Here is a 19,852-nt window from a genome sequence, read left to right as displayed (position 1 = left end):
TACCGAAAAACTTAAAATTCGTTTGGTAGCCACAAAAAATGTTTTAGGTTTACTCAAAACTGGGGGGTGAGCCAAAATCTTTTCGTTTTCGCTTCGTTATAGAATCGCCGATGAAAATGTATGGAATTGACATAAGCGTTCGTTAATTAATATGACGTTGACGTTCGACTCGTCTTATGTCAATTCCATACATTTTGATTGGCGATTCTATAACAAAGCGAAAACGAAAAAGTTTCGGCTTAATGCCCTGGTGCCTTACTCCCGAAACTGGGGCCTTATACTCCCGAAACTGATATCGATTTCGATTTTCGATTTCAACAGTTTTTTGACACTTTACATATCTAAAATATGTCTAAAAAATGTCAAAAAACTGTTGAAATCGAAAATCGAAATCGATATCAGTTTCGGGAGTAAGGCACCTGATATCGATTTCAATTGACATTTTTTAGACATATTTTAGATGTCTAAAGTGTCAAAAAACCGTTGAAATCGAAAATCGAAATCGATATCAGTTTCGGGAGTAAGGCACGTGTTCATAAATATTTAATTTAGACAGATTCGTTTGCTGCACATGTGTGTTACCTAAATAATGAAAATAGTTTTTTTGTTGATAGTACCCGTATAGGGACCGTGCAGAAACTATAGAGGGCGTCGTAATTCGACTGCAGCGACACGATGCGAGTAAAAGAAGTAACTTGTGAGTGACTTTGGCTTCGCATTCTCTTTGACCCCGGCTAGTTTATAAGTGTTTTTTATATTATGTTTTAGACTATAAAATGATTTAATACTTACACTCCCAAGTTGCCACATGCGGTCGCGAGAACAACAACAGATTTCCAAGAATCCGCGATCGAAGGATTAAAGTAAAAGACTAGATGATGCCCGCAACTCCGTTGCGCCAAAAATCATTTATCGCGCGAGAACCGTACATTTTCCCGGAATAAAAAGTATCCTATGTCCTTTCTCGGGGCTCAAAGTAAATCCATACCAAGTTTCAGCAAAATTGGTTCAGCGGCTTGGGCGTGAAGTGCTAACAGACGTCTACACTTTCGCATTTATAATATTGAGTATGGATGAGTTTCTAACCGTAAACAAAGAACGAAAGCGTGAATAAAAATGTATAAAGCTTATCTAGTTATTTAAGACTAGCGACCCGCCCCGGCTTCGCACGGGTGTACATTGATTTTTAAATAATTTTTTTTTCAATCTTTATTTCTTAGTCAATCTTTATGTTAAGCAGAACATAAAAATGGTTTACACTATTTAGCCTGTAACTACTATATTATAATAATTATAATACACATTTTTATTGTACTTTTTTTATATTATAAGTGTTATGTTTGATTATTTTATCCTTACCTACAGAAGATACTATTATTTATACTTACTATTTTGCAATTTCTAAATGTATTTTTTTTGTTTCAAGTATTTTATGTTTTTTTTGTAGTTTTATGCTTTATTATTTTATGCAACATAATTCAATTATTATTATTAAATCTGGTAAATACTAACTAAGCTATAGCTGGTAAGTAATTTGGCCTGGTTTGTACCGGCGCAACGTTACTATTGCATATTTTTAACCGACATCCAAAAAGGAGGAGGTTATATGTTCGGCTGGGGATATTTTTTTTAGATTAAAAAGTAGGATAGTAATTGTAATAGTCAGACATACGATATCGCGGACTTTTACGTTGATATTAATGTCCTCTATAACTTATAAGACTCTAGTACATCACTTTGAGTCTATAATTTATAAAGCTTACAATATATGGAATATTTTGGTAGTTTTTTTACACAATTAACATTAATGTTAATACGGTTCCCTTTTTTCTCTCATTAAATAATTATAGGCTATAGCCTATGTTCAGCAGACATAGTGTAGATTTAAAAATATGAATTAATTATACTTCCATCGGCATCGTGGGTATCGCAGACATCGTGGGTATCGCAGACACAATAGATCTTCAATAATTGTTATGCTGGCAGCCGGCTGCCGCCTGCCGCTATTGGAGATTTATAGTTATAGAAATTAATTATAATAGCAATAAAAAATAATAGTCATTCAAAACGTAATGAATTAATGAAGCACTATAATATTATCCCATCAATGAAGCGGCACCCGGCTGTCGCATAACTATTATATTATAAATCTATTGTGTCTGCGATTCCCATGATCGAGGTAATAATAATTAATATTTACTTGGACTCTCCGGGCGAGCACACCCGCGCGGCGCGCCTTGACGACGCCCAATTCGCAACGTGCAGCAGAAATCGTAATATTTTAATTTCGCCATAACATTAAAACCAAACGTCCAATTTTAATCATTCAAAGACCAAATATTATCTACATTAACTGTACTTAGTAATGAAATAATTTATTTTGATAAGAATTAATGCCATGAGTAAAATAAAGGCATTTAAATGTAGTCCAAAAACATTTCAGGATTTTTTAATAAAAAAAATGTTTATTGTGCCTCACTCAACATAGATAGGTATAGTGTGTCGCGGACTTTTTTGTAGATATTTAAAAGATCTAAAATTACTTAGAATATTTTATGGTTCTATCTTTTATAGTTTAGGCAGCGTACGCGAAAAAAGTAACATTTCTGGTTGATTTTTTACACCTTGCGTCTGAAAATCCCAAATATATTACGGAACCCTATTTTTTTCCAAAATAAAATTTAGCCTATGTTCAGCAGAATTAATGTAGGATTCCAATGGTAAAAGAATCTTTCAAATCGGTCCAGTAGTTTCGGAGCCTATTGAAGACAAACAAACAATCAAATATTTCCTCTTTATAATAGTAGTGTAGAAAACATCTGAAAAAGTAATTAGTAGCATCCATCAGCATAGAAAGTAAAAACTTGATAAATATTGCAATAAAATAATGAAGATGCAAAAATACTTATAATAATTACTGAAAATGCTTGTGGATCAATAAAATAAAACAAGTTCACTAAAATAAATGCTTTTATTTCATCAACCTTCAGCGATTCGCTCGATACCATCTTTACAACTTTTGTCTGTCACTATTTTTAATAGTGTCCGACCGAAACTGATTTTTCAGCCGAAACCGAAACCGAACTTTCGGCCTTACTCTTAGTTTCGCCGAAACCGAAACCGAAACCGAAACTTGGTAAAACATTCAAAATTACGATTATTTTTTGATTACTGAAATTTATTGATTTTTAAAGAAAAAGTACCACATTGAATTTTTTACTTTTTGCGACATTTCTTACCATAAATATTCTTAGACTCGAATAACTTTTTGTACTATATTCGGTTTTTTTATCGTTTCTTGCTATTTGTTACTAAAACAACGTGACAAGGCTCAAAGATGATAAAAACGTATAAAAATCATCAATCAAACGTATAACGTAAACTTAGATTCATTAATCGCGATTAAATGAAGAATGTAAAATCTATTTGAAACAAAACGAGATTCCATATAAACGCGTTCATTGTTCAATGAGAACTTAGTTTAATAAAACGTTTAAGTGTGATTGGTGAAATTTCCCTTAATGTATTATAACCCCCTTATTTCATAAAAAAAAGAACGTCCAATGTTGCACGGTTAAACTTCATTAAAGCCGTTAAAGTTCTGCCAGTGTAGTGTCATGGCGAATCGAAAATCATAGACGAAAAAAGCCGCAAAAGTGAAACTTACGGGGAAGTGGGCTAGATATGATTCTAGCAGGGTAGGAACGGTCTAAGTCCTAAGAGATTGCGTGTCCAAAAAAAAAAAAAAAGAGTGAGGCGAGATTTACTAGATAAATCTCACAAGGTATATCCAAGATATCTTATAATCTCACAGTCAAACAAAATTCTTAAGTAAATAAAGTTCACACACAATATAATCAATTTATCATAGCATTTACTAAAACGTTTGTTTGGGAAACATTGTTAAAATAGCACGTAATTTGCCAACAGTTATATATATATTAAATAAGCCTGCTTTTATCGTAGAAATAAAATTCAATAATGTAATTTCGATAACAATAGTTAAGACAATTTAATGAAAATGAAACGAAGTGCTAATTTTTGATTTGGGAGTAATCTGGAATACATAATCTCAAAACATGATTAAATAGATGGTGGCGAACTGAGCCATATTATGATGAATGATTATATATATATATATATATATATATATATATATATATATATATATATATATATATATATATATATATATATATATATATATATATATATATATATATATATATATATTTGCTCATTTAAATATATAAGATATTTTTATTAGAACATAATATGATATTGATTATTGTGACACCAACACCACTCTGGTACTCCGGTGGCGATGAGGCTTATGATTAACATTTTAATTAACTGTAATGATTATAAGTACTATTAAAATGATAGAGCCAGTCTCCAGAGTGAATTTTATGAACTAACAGCTATTTCAATTGCAAGAATGTCATTTATGTCATCAGATAATGAATGTATTAAAACAAAAATACATATTATTTTTAATGATTTCTAATTTGTCAGATTGCTCAGAGCAGAGGTTGCCTAAATACTGAATATATTTTTGTAGATCCGCTGCAGTTCAAGTGCGGTATACCCAAAAATGACGCGTCGTTCAGTTCCGCTGCAGTTCAGGGGGTGAGCCAAAATCTTTTCGTTTTCGTTATAGAATCACCGATGAAAATGTATGGAATTGACATATGCGTTCGTTAATATGACGTTGACGTTCGACTCGTCTTATGTCGATTCCATACATTTTGGTCGGCGATTCTATAACGAAGCGAAAACGAAAAAATTTCGGCTAAATGGCCAGTTACGCCTAGTGCGGTCTTATCTTAATTGTCGTAATCACGAAAACACCTGAATCTATGAAACTTGCATTTTGCACCTCGTTGAAGTAAATATCATATAGCCGGTGGCTGTCCGCTGTCACTTACTCACCGGGAAGCCATCGCGATTCGCGGCGTTACCATGGTAACGTCCAAGCAACGTCAGGCGGCTCTACGTCGCTGCAAAGCGATGTTTTTCTAGGGTCAATTCAGACCGCAACGTGACGAGGCGAGGCATAAATTTGTATGGATTTGACAGATTTCAAATGCGTGAGACGTCTTGCGAATCTGTCAAACCTATATCTTTAAACGAGCAATTCTTGTATATATATATATATATATATATATATATATATATATATATATATATATATATATATATATATATATATATATATATATATATATATATATATATATATATAATTGGAATCTCGGAATCGATGAAATTTAGTATATAGGGGGTTTCGGGGGCGATAAATCGATCTAGCTAGGAATCATTTCTAGAAAATGTCATTTTCATCGGATACCGAGCAAAGCTCGGTCAAACAGCTAGTATAAATTTATAAACGCATCTACGCGTCTACGGTTGCGGTCTGAATCAACCCTAAAGTTAAGTTAAACAGCGCTTGCAGCACGTCTTCCGACGCTCGGGAAATGCGATCGTTGCCGAAAAATCACTTTGGGAGCACTGTATTGACGATTGACGTGTCGCGTGTCGTGGCGTGACGCGTCGTCGAGCACCACAGGGCCAGGCCACAACGATGCGTTGCGGCGCCGCATAGTAAAAATCTACGACGTCGCAGAACGCATCGTGGAAATTAGCGATGCATCAGCGATATTTCCGATGAAATTGTTGCGTTGTAACAACGCATCGCATTTCTGTGCGATACGTTATGTTGATACGACGCCGCAACGCAGTGTTGTGGCCTGGCCCGTAGTGCGGGTTAGTTCATACAAAAAACAGAGCATATTTGGCCTACATTTTTCCGGGATGTTACCAGAACCTATGTCCTTTTCCGGGACTTAAAGTAATTCCATACCCAGTAAAATTAGTTTAGCGGTTTGGGAGTGAAGGGGTAACAGACAGTCAGACGGACAGACTTTCGCATTTATTTTAGTATGGATATGGAATACTGGAAACTTGTTATTTAATCCTTTGATCGTGGATTCTTGAAAATATATTGTTATTCTATTGTTTCTCGCTCACCGGTGAGCTTATGGGGCTTGATGGAAAGCACCTTTTTCTTTTATACCGTGTATTTTATTTTCTATGATATCAAATTATTGTTTCTATTATAACCATTTGTTGCCATCAGATTCTGGTAGACCTGTAATAATAATATGCATTTGAAAAAGAAAAAAAAACTTACACAACAGAAAGCTTTTATATGTGGCTTAATTCCGTGAATAGAAATAGATGAGCCGCAGCATCCGCTACGCGTCTACGGTCGCTCGTAGCGCGGTGCTACGCCGCTACGAGTTCGTAGCTCGCGTCTATGATCTATTACTAAATTTGCTATGATCAACTTTTTGTCACTTTTATTAATATTTATTTATTTATTGCTATGGAGAACTTACAGCTAAGTAATGACAATGGTAGTTTTTATATTTTAAGGGCAGTTTTTTTATTTATTATTAACCAACAAATGGAAAGGTTGACAAGTACATTATTTTAAACTTACAAATTATTTATTTTAATATTATTTTTACGTTTGTAAAATTAATGATTTTTCACAATATTTCAGGTCTTTTAGTAAAACACGGTTTGTAAAAGAATTGATTTATTATGCAGAAAAGGATATAAGGGGTAGGAAGTTGTTTAGAAAATAAAAATACCCATAATTCATGGAATCACTGCGAGTTTATTAAATTTTATAAATTTTACATTCTGTTGTAACTCCGGCGACGGTGTTAACACATTCGGGCTCTACGAAAACAATTTACTGATCAGATTCAAAGATACTTAGAGTACTAGCTCACCGACACTGATATGTACCGCAGCCCGGCTGATTCCTTATCAATAACAACATCAAAACAAGAAAAGTCGCGCCCGCTAGTCGCCGCAAACGGTTTGCAAATGGCGGACGTGATTTGACAGCTGTCAGTTGAGATTTGAAATAGATGGCGCCCTCACGACCACAAAAGTGTGAGAAAAGATTGCAGCGACTAGCGGGCAGCCATTAATTCCCTCGTACACCCTACAACGAGTACTTTAAGTGTCCCGACTGAAGTTCCTTACAACGATTTCGAAGAGGATACCTAACTGTCTACGGGTCGCTTACGCGCGAGCCCTCTATTCTTATCATACGCAATACTATAGAACATTATTGTACACCGATCCTCTTGTCCGAACTATAACAAAACTAACTTAAACTTCTTTGATCAACGATGCAATGGCAAAACCCTTCCAACGCGGCTCGCCGGCGGGACGCGCCCGTTCTGATGAGACTTCAATAAATTAATAAACGCGGGCGCGCGCCACCGCGAGTGAATAAAAACGCAGATCGTGCATACATTACGTTACGAAATAAAAAACCTAACCTAAACGTGTCAGCAAAAATATAGTGCAGTTTAAAATTAGAATTGCCACTTAATTAACATTCACATATAAATTGATTTCCTTAAAAAAATATTTCTGTATAAAATGTGTCAGCCAAGCGTAACAAGAGACAGTGGCGCAATCCGTTAAAAGTCGGCTAGATTTTGCACAATTTCGGAGAATTCGGCTAGATAGTGAAGCTGACATCAGCAGTTTCTAGACGTGGGTCGCGCCGAACTAGTCGAGTTTTCACTTATTGTACCACTGCACTACATCTGTAGATATAGTTACATCTAGTGATATATCGTATGACATAGCGAGTAAAGTGTAAATACTTTTATATAGTTACTGCAATGGGCTATCAACAAGATCGCTCGAGCGGGGAGACGCGAGAACTATATTATAATACTTCTTATTTATAGACGTAAGTGCACTTTGTATTACGGAACTATATGTATGTCACTAGGTAGACGGCGACGGCGGACGACCGGCTGGCTTTCGATAAATAAACGATCTGAATAAATATACATCGGCGTAATAGTCGGGCGGTTGGGCCGCATCGCGTCGCGTCGCGCGCCGTCGCGGGACCTTAACCTACGGCGTACTGTATATGTATAATTACTGAGGTACTGTGGCAGAAGGGGAATATTGCTATACTGTATATTTACTATATTAAAAGTGGAAGATACTGTATATATTAAAGCTATTGACTTAAGAATACGACGACTTATCGTACGCTCAGACTCAAAACATCAACGGCAACAGGAAAGCAACAGCAACAACAGGGGCCGCAGTGCAGGGGCCGCGCTGGGGCCCCGCGGGGGGCTTGGTTTACAACTAAAATAACACTTAACAAACTCAAAGGCCAAAAGAGTCGCTAAGCCGAACACAAACTTAAACCTAATTTAACACAACATAGCTACCAAATTTTGATTTTTGTGAAACTTTAAAAATTTAGAGGCGGAACTGAAACTCCTCGCTCGCTCCTGCACCGCGCGACCGCGCTTAAGAAGATATGTATAAAAACAACTACGATAAAGTATTGTCTGTAGAAAACGTATATAGTCGTAACTCCCACGTAAGTCGATGTACTTCATTTTGGTTAGTCGTATCTATTCTTAAATATTTGAATCGTCGTCCCCGGTCGAGCGAGTAATCACTTTAAATAATCATCTATTGAAATCTGGGGGCCGGCATCGCGATTGACAGTTGCGAAGCCGGCCGATAAACTATTGCATTTTATATATGGATATGGTTAACAAAAATAGCGTATGTATTGTAATAACTATGTAACAACTGTAATAATGATTGACAATATACATTATTGTTTATAAAATATAAATCACGCGAGTCGTCCTGAATAAAACCATGCTGCGACCCCCGCATAATTATTGCAGATACGAGCTACGTAGATCCGGCAGATATGAGGTATCTCAATAAAATCTGCAGTAATTGTACGAAAGTCGGCCACACAAGACAGTTTAATCTAGTTTAAGTTAATAAAAATTAAAATATTTACTGTAGATAATACTTAATATTATTGGAGGTAATACTTACATTAGAAAAGCATTGATTTGAGAATAGGTTTTGTGAATTAGTTCCGTTACATCGAATGTTCAATATTTACATGCCAATGTTACGTTTTGGAGGAATTCGGTTATTGGCAGTTTACGGGCAGGCAGAAAACGAATCGCGAAATGATAATATGCAAATAATTGATCGGTCTTTTACGCGACAGGTCGTCGGAGATTTTCCCACGGATTATTTTCATATCACCACTCCACCCTAATATAACTTACGTAGGCTATGGGTATAGTCGTAACTTGTACTGTTAGAAGGCATCCCGTTGTTTGACGAGCGTATCACCTACATGTAACACAGCTTCTGTTCCGTTAGTCGTCTTAAATTACATCTGACACAAGCGAAAATCCGTTACAGTTAACTATATCGAGACGATTAAACAAATATCACTTAATTACGTTTTAAGAAATGCAGTATTTTGGTATACATTGCAAAATATATGTCCTCGTTTCGCTGTCACACGAAATTCCCTCCAATATTTTAAAAAAAATTCCGAATTCAAAACGAGAGCTGCGATTTTTTGCCGACACATTTCAAACTTAACGCAAACTACGTCTAGCAACATCGCCGAGCGGCGTCACCGGTCGAGCCACGTCACCGGCAACGTGGCCGAGCGACGTGCCGTTCAGCAACACCGCCGGCGGTTCGCAGCCGGTCCTGAGATCAATTTAGATTACGATTACCGACGAATACATTGGTGGGAAACAATTTCAACAAAGCAACAACGTCCAAAACGACCGAAACGAAATTGCACAGCGAAAACAATAAAGGCAAACACTAAAAAACTGGAAACACTAGATCTAAGTTTCACTATCATAAATCCATTAGTAGAATATAATATAAGAATCCATCATCAATGATTTTATCTATTTCCTAAATAGTTAATAATATCACGAGGCTTTATTCCCAAACGATGCCACGATTCAATAATATTTAACGCTAACTTATAACATATTTACAATTCGTACTACCCGCTTGTCGTTAAGCTCTCTAATGATACTATGTAAGTTCCGAACCGATGGCGTACCGCACGTTCGGAATTGACAGCCAGTATGTTTAACATTCAAATAAAATAATATTAAAATAAACAATATGTGAGGTATTAATTAGTCGAGGTACGCGCGCACCTCCGGCGCCGGACGCCCGCGCGGGGCTGCGGGGCGGCCACGCGCGCGGTTGCGGCGCGGGGCTGCGGTCGCCCATGCTACTTGTTACACAAATGAACATAAGCCGACGAAGTCCATATTTGGAGATAAACCAAATAACGTTACATTATAAACTCATATCACATAATACGAACAATATTCCGAAAAATAAAAAAAAAATATAATAAATTCTTAATAAGTTACTACATTGGAGATAAATGCAAAATTAACATTAAAACGGAAACCGTGGATATTTTTACTTTCGTCTATTTTTTGTAATAATTAATATTAAAACCACCCGTGGCTCGGCAATTTTTGATAATTCTCGTTCGACTCGCTCGCTCGTTATCGGCAAAAATATCCCCATTTTAATTCTCTTTGGCTTGTGATCTATCACTGCAGAAATACTTTGCGGGTCGATTACGTTAAGTTGACTCTGTGATATGTTACTTTTCCTTATCCTGTATAAATGCAGATTTAATGATATAGGAATTAGAAGGTACACCCTGAAGAGATATGTATTTCGCTGGCTGGTGTCGTCCGGTTCCAAGCGTTTCACCTATTATATAATAATTAAATAATATATTTTTTTACATCTGCAGCCATCTTATGGTTACTAAGAATTTTTGTGAATATAATCTAATAAATTTTCAATAACGAGACATCTGCTACGTTGGTCGACATATAAATAAGAAACCACTATACATATAGAGAGAAATCCGAATGGATACAGATTTTAAATATAATTATGTTAATGAATACCTAATGTCTACGTTTTACAGACGAAACGATATATCTGTTACACGATTTTAAATCATGAATACGTATACGATCGTCCTCGAGTCACCGGGGCGGCTGCGGCGTCGTTCGCTCTCCTTAAATACTCCTAAATACTTCCATATACAACGCCTATGTTAACGCGCTAGGCTCCGGGTTCCACGTGAAATATATCTACAAATATTAGAGTTCAAAATCATAAAAAAGTGTATAGGCTGACGTCGACCACATCGCTGGGAACCGGGAGCCTCGCGGGGGCGACGCCGCAGCTCGGCCCGGCGGTGCGCTTACACTCTAACGTTCGGAAATACTCGCACCTGACCAGCGCCGCTATCTACTAACATTCCTCGCTTATTATAACCCTGTATCAAGGATCTCGTCGTACGGCGACGCGTTCCGAGGGCCACAGGTAGCGAGGCTCGTCTTGTATAATTTAGACGAAACTCGGCCTAGTTCAGAACGAGCGCCGCTACCGGCGACGGCCCCGCGTCGGCCACCGAGTCCACTCTTTTCGTTCGCCATCTGATTGTTCATTCTGTGTCAGTTCGGGAGTTGATCAAACCAATATTACGCGGTAAAGACGAACGAAGGCACGGCTACTTACACGTGATCGCGTATGACTGAAGCCAGACGCACGTAAATACATTTTATATTGCTCAATTAGACGTTAAATTTTTGTACTCTCGAAATTCCGATGTCTAATTCCACATCGTCATCACTTTTAATTTTTAATCTAATATGGTAATTATTTTCTAAATAATCTGTATTTAAATTTAGATTTGGCGATCCGAAAAAAGTCTCATTAAAAAATATTTTCTTTTAATATTTTTAAATTTATTTTTATTTTCTGCTCAAAATTTGTACGCTCCGTTTTGTACAGCTACCGAAATCTAATTTGACACTAGACACGTCGAAAAATTATTTAAAAAAGTTTTAGCCTTTAGAATATAGATGGCATACTTTGGCAGCACTAGAAACACTAATATTTTAGTATTGCTCTGTTAATACATTGTCGTTTGAACACCGTCGGTCCCCCCCCCGGGGAGGGGGGCCGGCGTAAAGCGAAGTCCGTCGTCGAGCGCGCACCGGCGCGGGCGCGGCCGGGCGACAATACTGTTCTCGTCTAACCTAACGTCAATTTACTACCGATATAATACACTTAGCACCGCGAGCGGCAGAGTTCATTCGGCGACGTCCATATTGCACGCGGGGGTGTGGGAGGGCGCGGGGCGCGGAGGGCGCGGGGCGGCGGGCGCGGTTCAGGCCGTGGTCTGAGGTCATTGCAGGCCAGGCGGCAGCTGCGGCCGCTCGCCCAGCTCGCCCAGGTCGAACAGGTGGTGCGGCGCCGGTGCCAGCGCCGAGTGCAGCGCCGACGTCTTCAGCAGGCGCTTCAGCATGCCACTGGAGCCGCGATGCTGCAGGCTCTTGTGCGTGGTCAGCGAGTTCTTGGTGCGGTACCTCCGGTGGCAGAACTCGCACACGTACAGCGTGTCCGACTGCTCGTGCTTGTCTTGGAAGTGTCGCTTCAGGGAGTAGTAGCAGGAGAATGTCCTGCGGCAGTAGGGACACTCCTGCGGCTCGTTGATCCCGCCGGCGGTGGGCGGGGGCATACGGAGGGGCGGAATAGCTGCAACCGAAAGCACAGGGTGACTCCTCGCTCGGGGCGCCGGGGTTAGTCGCGCGAGTTAGCGGCGGGGAGAGAGCTGGTAAACGGGCGTGTGTTACTCGTTATACTAATGCACTGTACACAGACTAACTACACAGCGATCACGAGTCCTCAATAGTAAAGTCGTAATCGAAATCGTCTCAACCACAATGACACAGAAACACGTGATAACAAAAATGATAGAAGCATGCTTCAAGCAACACAACAACGTCAAATCTGCGAAACCCGACGGGATGGGGGGCTCTGGCTCGAGGTTCAAATGAGAAATAAAATAAATCAAATAAAAGAAATCAAAAGAAAATTTAAAGGAATTTCGGCCTAGCTCTTAGATCGTATCGTGTCGGTGGTGTCCCTACGCTACGTTCGCGTCGAGGGTGCTAGGAGTCGTCGGTGCGGACGTCGGGGCCGACGGGACCGCCGGCGCCCGACGCCCTCGCCGCCGCCGGGCGCGCCCCCAACGCGAACGCTACGGTACAGCTGCGAACGGTTCTAACCTTTGGTGGTGTAGCGGGGGGCCGCGGGGGGGGAGGCCACGTTCTCCTTGCTGGAGGATCTCTGCCGCGCGCCGCAACTCCGTCCCAGTAGTCACTAAAAAAACCGGATCGCATCCGGCTCCCCCTGGCGGGCCTTGTGGTAGGTGTATATGTGCGTCATGAGCGAGTTGCGCGAGCAGTACACGCGCTCGCAGATCGTGCAGCGGTACTCCTCCTGCTTCTCAGCGTGCTTGTCGGCAATGTGCCGCTTCAGGGACGCCTTCGAGCACAACACTTTCGCGCATAGCTTGCAGGAGAATAATTTTTTACCTGAAAGCAAATGAAAAACAAAAATGTGGGGCCGATCCCCGGGTAATCCTACGTGACCTAGCGTTTACGTGATCTTACTCTCGACTAAACTTTACAGAAAATAAAACAGTAAATCAACAAACGAAACTCGTGAAAAGTGATCGAAAATATTAGAACAGAATAAAACAGAAAATAAATGTAAATGGTTGCGAAGCTACGGTGGCCATGAGGTGTTAGGACGGTACAGACGCATGCGGGGGCGGTCACACAAGCGGCGTGCGCTACGGAGGGCGGAGGCGGCGGGGGCGGCGGAGCGGGGGGCGGCTGCGGCGGCGGGAGCGCAATGAAACCAGCGACCAGTTTTGTATATTTGTTTTTATTAAAAACGCCATTATCATCAATATTAGGATTTATGAAGTTCGGTTTAACGATTACAATTATTTACGAGTAGTTACTTTAAAGTAAGTGGAAAGTTACCGTCCGCCGGCGACTGTGCCGGCGACGGCGGCGGCGGTGCGGCCCATCGAGTAGTCCAATCGCCGATATAAAATATAATGGAAGACGACCAACCGATTTTTGGTATTTTTTATCTCGAACGCGATGGGCCGCATTACAGTGCCGATCAACAAAAATACCAAGATCGAGAAGTAAAACAATAATTTAAGAAGAAAAAAAAATAATAAAATTTTCAATACAACAACCAATAAATTAATTTAGATCCCTTATAAAATAAGTAAAAATGCCAACAAGAAGTATAAGAACACATCGAATAAAGTCGCAGACCGAGCGGTCGAACATATACCTAAACACGTTAGATAGATAAAAACTTAAACAGGTCACAGAACAGTCTTAAACTTGCTAAGGTCCTAACTAATGCAGACAGGGATGTGTTCCGCTCCTAGAACACGATGTAGATCGCCCCACTGGAGACCTAGACCTAGCCCTAGGTCTAGGTCCTCGAGATCCCCAACTTAGCTTCTAATTATCAAAATAAAGATTCTCGAATCACAAACAATTCCGAAATACGCTTTTGACTTCATTTTTTTATAAAATTATTAATTTAGTAGATAAATAATTGTACATTTAATTCTAATACGCCTAATAGTGTACAATCCAAACGCGTGCTTAGTCTAATCAGTCTATAGCGCTTATCAATTTTGGCATAGTTTTAAACTTTTTTTTAAATAAAAATTTGAAAGATCTTTCGTTTGGCACAGACGTGTGACGAGTGACGACACACTGCCTCGGCAGCACATCCCTGTGGTGGAGTAAACGTGTATACTTGTATACATATTATATACTATTACTGCTATGAATTCAGATAATTCTTACTCTATGTAGTCAACTAACTTAATCCCCAAACCCAAATTAACAATAAAACTATCACTAAATTACTACAAAAACAACAATCCTATGTCTTAGTTCAAAACTTTGCAATTGGGTTGCAAATAAAAACTTAACATTTTATTTTCGTGAACGGAATGTTGCGAACTACAAAATTTTGATTCGTTTTCGAATTTAAGTCACAATTTTTAATTTTTTTCCTAACGAGAACATCGTTCCAATTTAGCACCGAAAAAGTCTTCCAATTTTAAAAAGTATAATATAATGATAAAGCTAGTATAGATAACTAAAATATAGTAGTGGCTAAGCGTTTATGCATCTAGTAATAACAACATAATCTTATAACATATAGTATATTAGGAAGCCTCTCGTACATTACATATAGCCTCGCCTCTCAGGCGTGTTCCCTACTTACGAGTATACGCAAAATATGTCTTTTCGTCCGAATCGTCAAAACAATACGTAAAGCAGGCACTAATTACTTACAGTGTAGGTCATTACAATAAATTATGTGTTTACATTTACACCTATATAAGAATTTCTTACGACTAATAAAAAAAGAAATATATTTATTTTAGCGACACACGTCGAGTGATGTATATCCAACTAGAAACATTAAAATAACACCGTTAGGGGGGTCTAGATTCGACCGAGGTTCGGTTACAAGGTAGGAGAGGTTCTACTCTGGCGTGTAGGGGGCGCCGCCCGCGCGTGATATGTCGGCGGCGCGCTGCTCCACTACTGTATTATACACTGAACTGTGGTGCCGGCTGAGTCTAGACCCCCGAGTTCTAGGTAACGTAAAGTAACAACATTTATAACTACACGTGGCAAGCAGAAAAAATTCCATTTCAATAATTAGTCCTAATAAAAATTCACATTGTTCAAATTTAGGAACATTTAACACTGAGAATTATTAAGATTTATTACCTACTATAATATTACACGTAGAGTTCATCGTTACGGTGAAAATAGACCGGAAAAAGAACTAGATCTGAACGATAGAACCGTCGACACAACTAAACGAACACAAGTTAGTGATAAAACTTATGACAAAAACTAAAATCTGACTTAACTAAAAAAATATATAGCCATATCGTTATGGCACCTTGCGATTCACAATAGAAACACAATCGCGAAACAAAGAGTAGAAAACAGAAGTCGACTAGAGAGATAACAGTGAACAGTGAAGTCGTCGACTTGCGGTCGGAGGTCTGTATCTGTGTACTGTGGTATGTCCGGGGGGGGGCGCTCCCTCCCACGCCCGCGCCCCTGGGGGCACGGCGGGCGCCGGCGACGTCGCGGGTAAGTCTTAGTTTGATGCATACTAGTGCTCCTAGTAATAAAAAAGCGGGAAGACGCTTAGAAAACCTACTTGAAAATATATATTTTTTCAAACTTGACTTTTATTTCAAATTGAAGCTAATAACAATTAAAATAGCCATGCTATGATGCCGTAAATTTAAAAAGCCTAACATCAAAAGTGATATATTGTGATTGGCGGTTAATTATTTTTGTGATGCAAAAAGTAACTTGGTTGTTTTTAGCGGCGGCGTCGGCAACCCGACGCCTGGACCGCGCGGCTGTGATTTATCTGTATCATATTCACAAACTGCCCTCTGATTAATTTTATTTGGCAACAGTTTTTTTTTAACGGGAGACAAAAATCTCCCAACAATTAAATAGGCTATACAAAAATATATAATTTTATACTTGATTATAACAAAATATAGAAGTTTATCGATATAATATGTTTAAATAAAGGTCTCAGCACTTATTTTTTACAATGCTGAATCCATTAATGTTCGAAAACAATGTAATGTTTAGCCTCTACGCGGCTCGTAGGCGCGCTACGAGCCGTACTTTGTCTCGAACTGCATAGTTTCCGGGACTTACCGCTGGACGTCGCCCGGCGCAGGGGCGGTGCGGGGTGAGGGGCGCGCGGGGTGCCGGGCCGGGGCGGCGCGGGCGCGGGGGGCGCGCGTCTGTCTGTCTGTGTGCTGCTGCGGGTGGATTGTTCGTAGCTATTGGTGCGATGTACTGGCTGAACTTTCAGTCTTAGAGTCGTTAAAGAAACACGTAAATAAAATAATTTTATGAGCCTCATTCGTAGCCGATCGTATATCAGTATATAATTTTATATATTTTAAATAGATTTTTTCGTAATCTCGTATAAATATCTAAGCGTGAGATCATGAAGGTAAAGTACAGAAAATAAATAAAAATTGCGAAACGCCGAAAATGAACACAATAAAAAAGAATATGCCTCTTTCGTTACTCGCTTCGAACGTCGTTCCATTTTTTTTTATAAATTTAAGCCTAATATATAAATTTACAGCACCAAGATTTTTTTCTTTTTCTCAAAATATTATTTTTTTTATCTCTTCGCCTTATTGTCGCACATTAAACATAGTAAACATTCAGGAATCCTCGTGTACCGCAGTATTGCACAGAGAGGCCGCCGGCCGGGGCGCCTACACGTCGAACTGGTCCTTGAACTTGTAGAAGTCGAGCGCGGGCGCCGGCGCCGACGGGGGCGGCTCGAGCTTGGCGCCCGCCGACAGGTTCTGCGGCGCGGGTGGCGGCGGCGGCGGCGGCGGCGGCGCGCGCTGGCGCCGGTGGTAGATGCTCTTGTGGTTGTTGAGCGAGTTGAGCGTGCGGAACACCTTGTGGCACAGGCCGCAGCGCGCCGAGTGCAGCGGCTGCAGGTGCTGCTGCTCCGTGTGCCGCTTGAGCGTGAGCCGCGTCGACAGCAGCTTGCCGCACACCTCGCAGCGGTGCCCCGCGCCCAGGGGGCCCACTGCGCCACATAACGACCGGCATTAGTCATAGCGCATTAGTCAACGGCGCCCGCCCCGCCCTCGTCGAGGTCCCGGGCGGCGGAACCAATTGGCACGGATCGTGCGGAATACTCCGGACTCGCGGCGGGACAGATCAACGAGACGTTGACTAATGCGCTAGAACGAACGTCGGCAGTTATGCGGGGACCGATCACGCGCGTTCCAATTGGTTCCAGGGGGCGGACGGCGCAGGCGCGGGCGGCGAGCCGCGGCGTCTGCGCCGTCCGCCGGGCGTTAGGGCTACACATTCAGTATACAGTATCTGGCGATGCGCATGCAGAGTACACGTAAATCTATGCTATGTACAAGTGTTAGGAACGTGTCGCGGTTCGGTCGCGGCGAGACTACGGCTACTCGGGGGGCGGGGAGGGGGGCGCGGCGGGGCCGGGCCGTCAGTTGACCGGGTAGAAGGGGCCCGGGCCGGCGGGGGGCGGCTGCTGCTTGCGGTGGTAGATGGACTTGTGGTTTCTCAGACTATTCAGGCTGGAGTATACGCGCCGGCATATATTGCACACGGGCTCCCGGGAGGGGCGCATGTGGACGTTTTGGATATGGCGCTTGAGGCGCGTGAGGGACGACAGGCTCTTGTTACAGGGCTCGCATCGGTACTCTTCCTGGGGGGTGCGGGCGCCACCTGGTCACAACACAAGCAGTTAGCCCCGTCGAAGCTTTCGAACGCACTTTAATGCACTCACTATCGTAGCCTCCGTAATAAGCACCGCCACCCCCCTTCATCTGACGTTCTCCCGCCGCGCGCGGGTCTACCCTGCCCTACGGCGGCGCCGCCGAGTGCACTCTCTCGACCGGGAACGCTAGCTCCTCGCCGCCGCGTACTAACATGACCGGTCTAAGCCCGTCGTCCGACCGTCGCGCGTCGGCCCCGTCCCGGGACGGCGGCCGACACGCGGCGCCGCGGGCGGGCGCGGGCCCGAACTATTGCGTACGAAACTATCTTTAATCTTCGTCTCGTCGAATCGACCGAAGCTAAACGGAAAATTTTAAACGGAAAAGTTAAATAAAATGCAAAATTACGGACAGAAAATAAAATGAAGAGGAGAGGAGGGGTATTCCTAGCGTATACCAAGACACATCTATAACAAGCTAACATTCGTTCTCGTATAACTATAGTTAAGTATACAGAAGCATGCACGCCATGTTGCGTCGTGGTTCGCCGGTGGCGCGCCGAGCGCCCCCGAGCGGCGCCGACCGCCCCGGGTCGAGCGCGACGTCGAACCACGGCACAAGAAGCTCACATTAATAACGAGTACAAACACAGCACATAATGAATATATACATGTTAGGAAATATATACATAGATATTATGTCACGTGAAGTTGCCTCATACAGTTTAAAATAAACCTAAATGATATATAAACCTAGTATGACAGAGCAGAGAGGAAGCGGTGATGGTGGCATACGACAGACAGTGCATTAAAATATCGTTTGTTTCATATGTAGGTATGCATAAATAGTTGGCCAAGCCGCACTCACCTTGCGACGTGCTCGCCATGCCGTCCGGCGCCAGGGGGCTCGGCAGACCTGCGACAACACACCACATGTACGACATGTCTCCTCTTACCCTCCTAGCTAATCTTTGACAAACACAGGCCGTGCTTGCACAGGGAATAAGGATTGAGTGATTCTGAATTTAAAAATTAAATCAACCAATGCTAATGACAGTTAATTAATGAAAATATTTTCGTTCCTTGATTTATTGATTCAATTCTACCAACATTTAATGGCAGTTGTTTCTGTCATTTATTTACTCTAATACAAAAAAAATCTTACATAGGAATCTCCAAAGATGTAGAAATCGCTTTAAAAATAGCAGTTGTTTCAGTTTTTTATTTACTTTAGTAGAACTTACATTACAAAAATCTCAAAAGTCGATGTCGCCTATGCTACTTAATCTAGTACTAAATACACAACTACAAGCACATACAAGGGTAGTTACCGGCCAGCGAGGCGTCAGTGAGCGGCGACATTGAGTAGCTGAAGTTGTGCTGCGGACCGAAGAGTTTCTCCGCGGGCGAGATGAAGGGCGGGTGCGGCAGCGGCGGCGGCGTGCGGTCGTCCGCCTCGGCCGAGCTGCCGCGTGACGGCGGCCCGCCTCCCTGAGACACACGAACAGAACGGACCTTCAAGCGCGTTGATCTTTGGCATTCTTTGGACACTCGTAGAGGGAATAGATAATATTATAGACTCTATATTTATTTTAATACATATTTTTATTTTTTATTTAAAGGGCTTTATCGCTAAGCGGTTAAGTCGCTATTTATATGTGAGAGTGCCTATTTCACATTTAAATTGTCCATTACGCTGCCTGGAGTATATAATGGCTATAAATAAATATAT

The 19,852-nt window shown here is 41.2% G+C and overlaps 1 protein-coding gene across 5 annotated transcripts in view; it reads right to left on the bottom strand.

Moving 5' to 3' along the window:
* Window positions 1–10,323: 10,323 nt before the first annotated feature.
* LOC121733221 (broad-complex core protein isoforms 1/2/3/4/5) overlaps window positions 10,324–19,852 on the bottom strand; it is a 46,659-nt gene continuing 37,130 nt past the window's right edge. Inside the window, exons 6-8 of one of the 5 annotated variants that reach the window (XM_042123408.1) lie at window positions 19,440–19,611; window positions 18,989–19,036; window positions 10,324–12,492 (exon numbers count right to left, since the gene is read on the bottom strand). In XM_042123408.1, the coding sequence (XP_041979342.1) occupies window positions 12,143–12,492; window positions 18,989–19,036; window positions 19,440–19,611 (570 nt within the window). In that variant the 3' untranslated portion in view covers window positions 10,324–12,142. Of the gene's footprint in view, window positions 12,493–13,031; window positions 13,335–17,889; window positions 18,132–18,988; window positions 19,037–19,439; window positions 19,612–19,852 lie in introns of those variants that run through there. The other 4 variants (XM_042123409.1, XM_042123411.1, XM_042123412.1 and 1 more) reach the window with 4 other exon arrangements.

This window comes from Aricia agestis, chromosome 13, assembly GCF_905147365.1.
Source record: "Aricia agestis chromosome 13, ilAriAges1.1, whole genome shotgun sequence".
Classification (NCBI taxonomy): Eukaryota; Metazoa; Arthropoda; class Insecta; order Lepidoptera; family Lycaenidae; genus Aricia; species Aricia agestis.
This window is presented reverse-complemented; position numbering and strand designations above follow the sequence as displayed.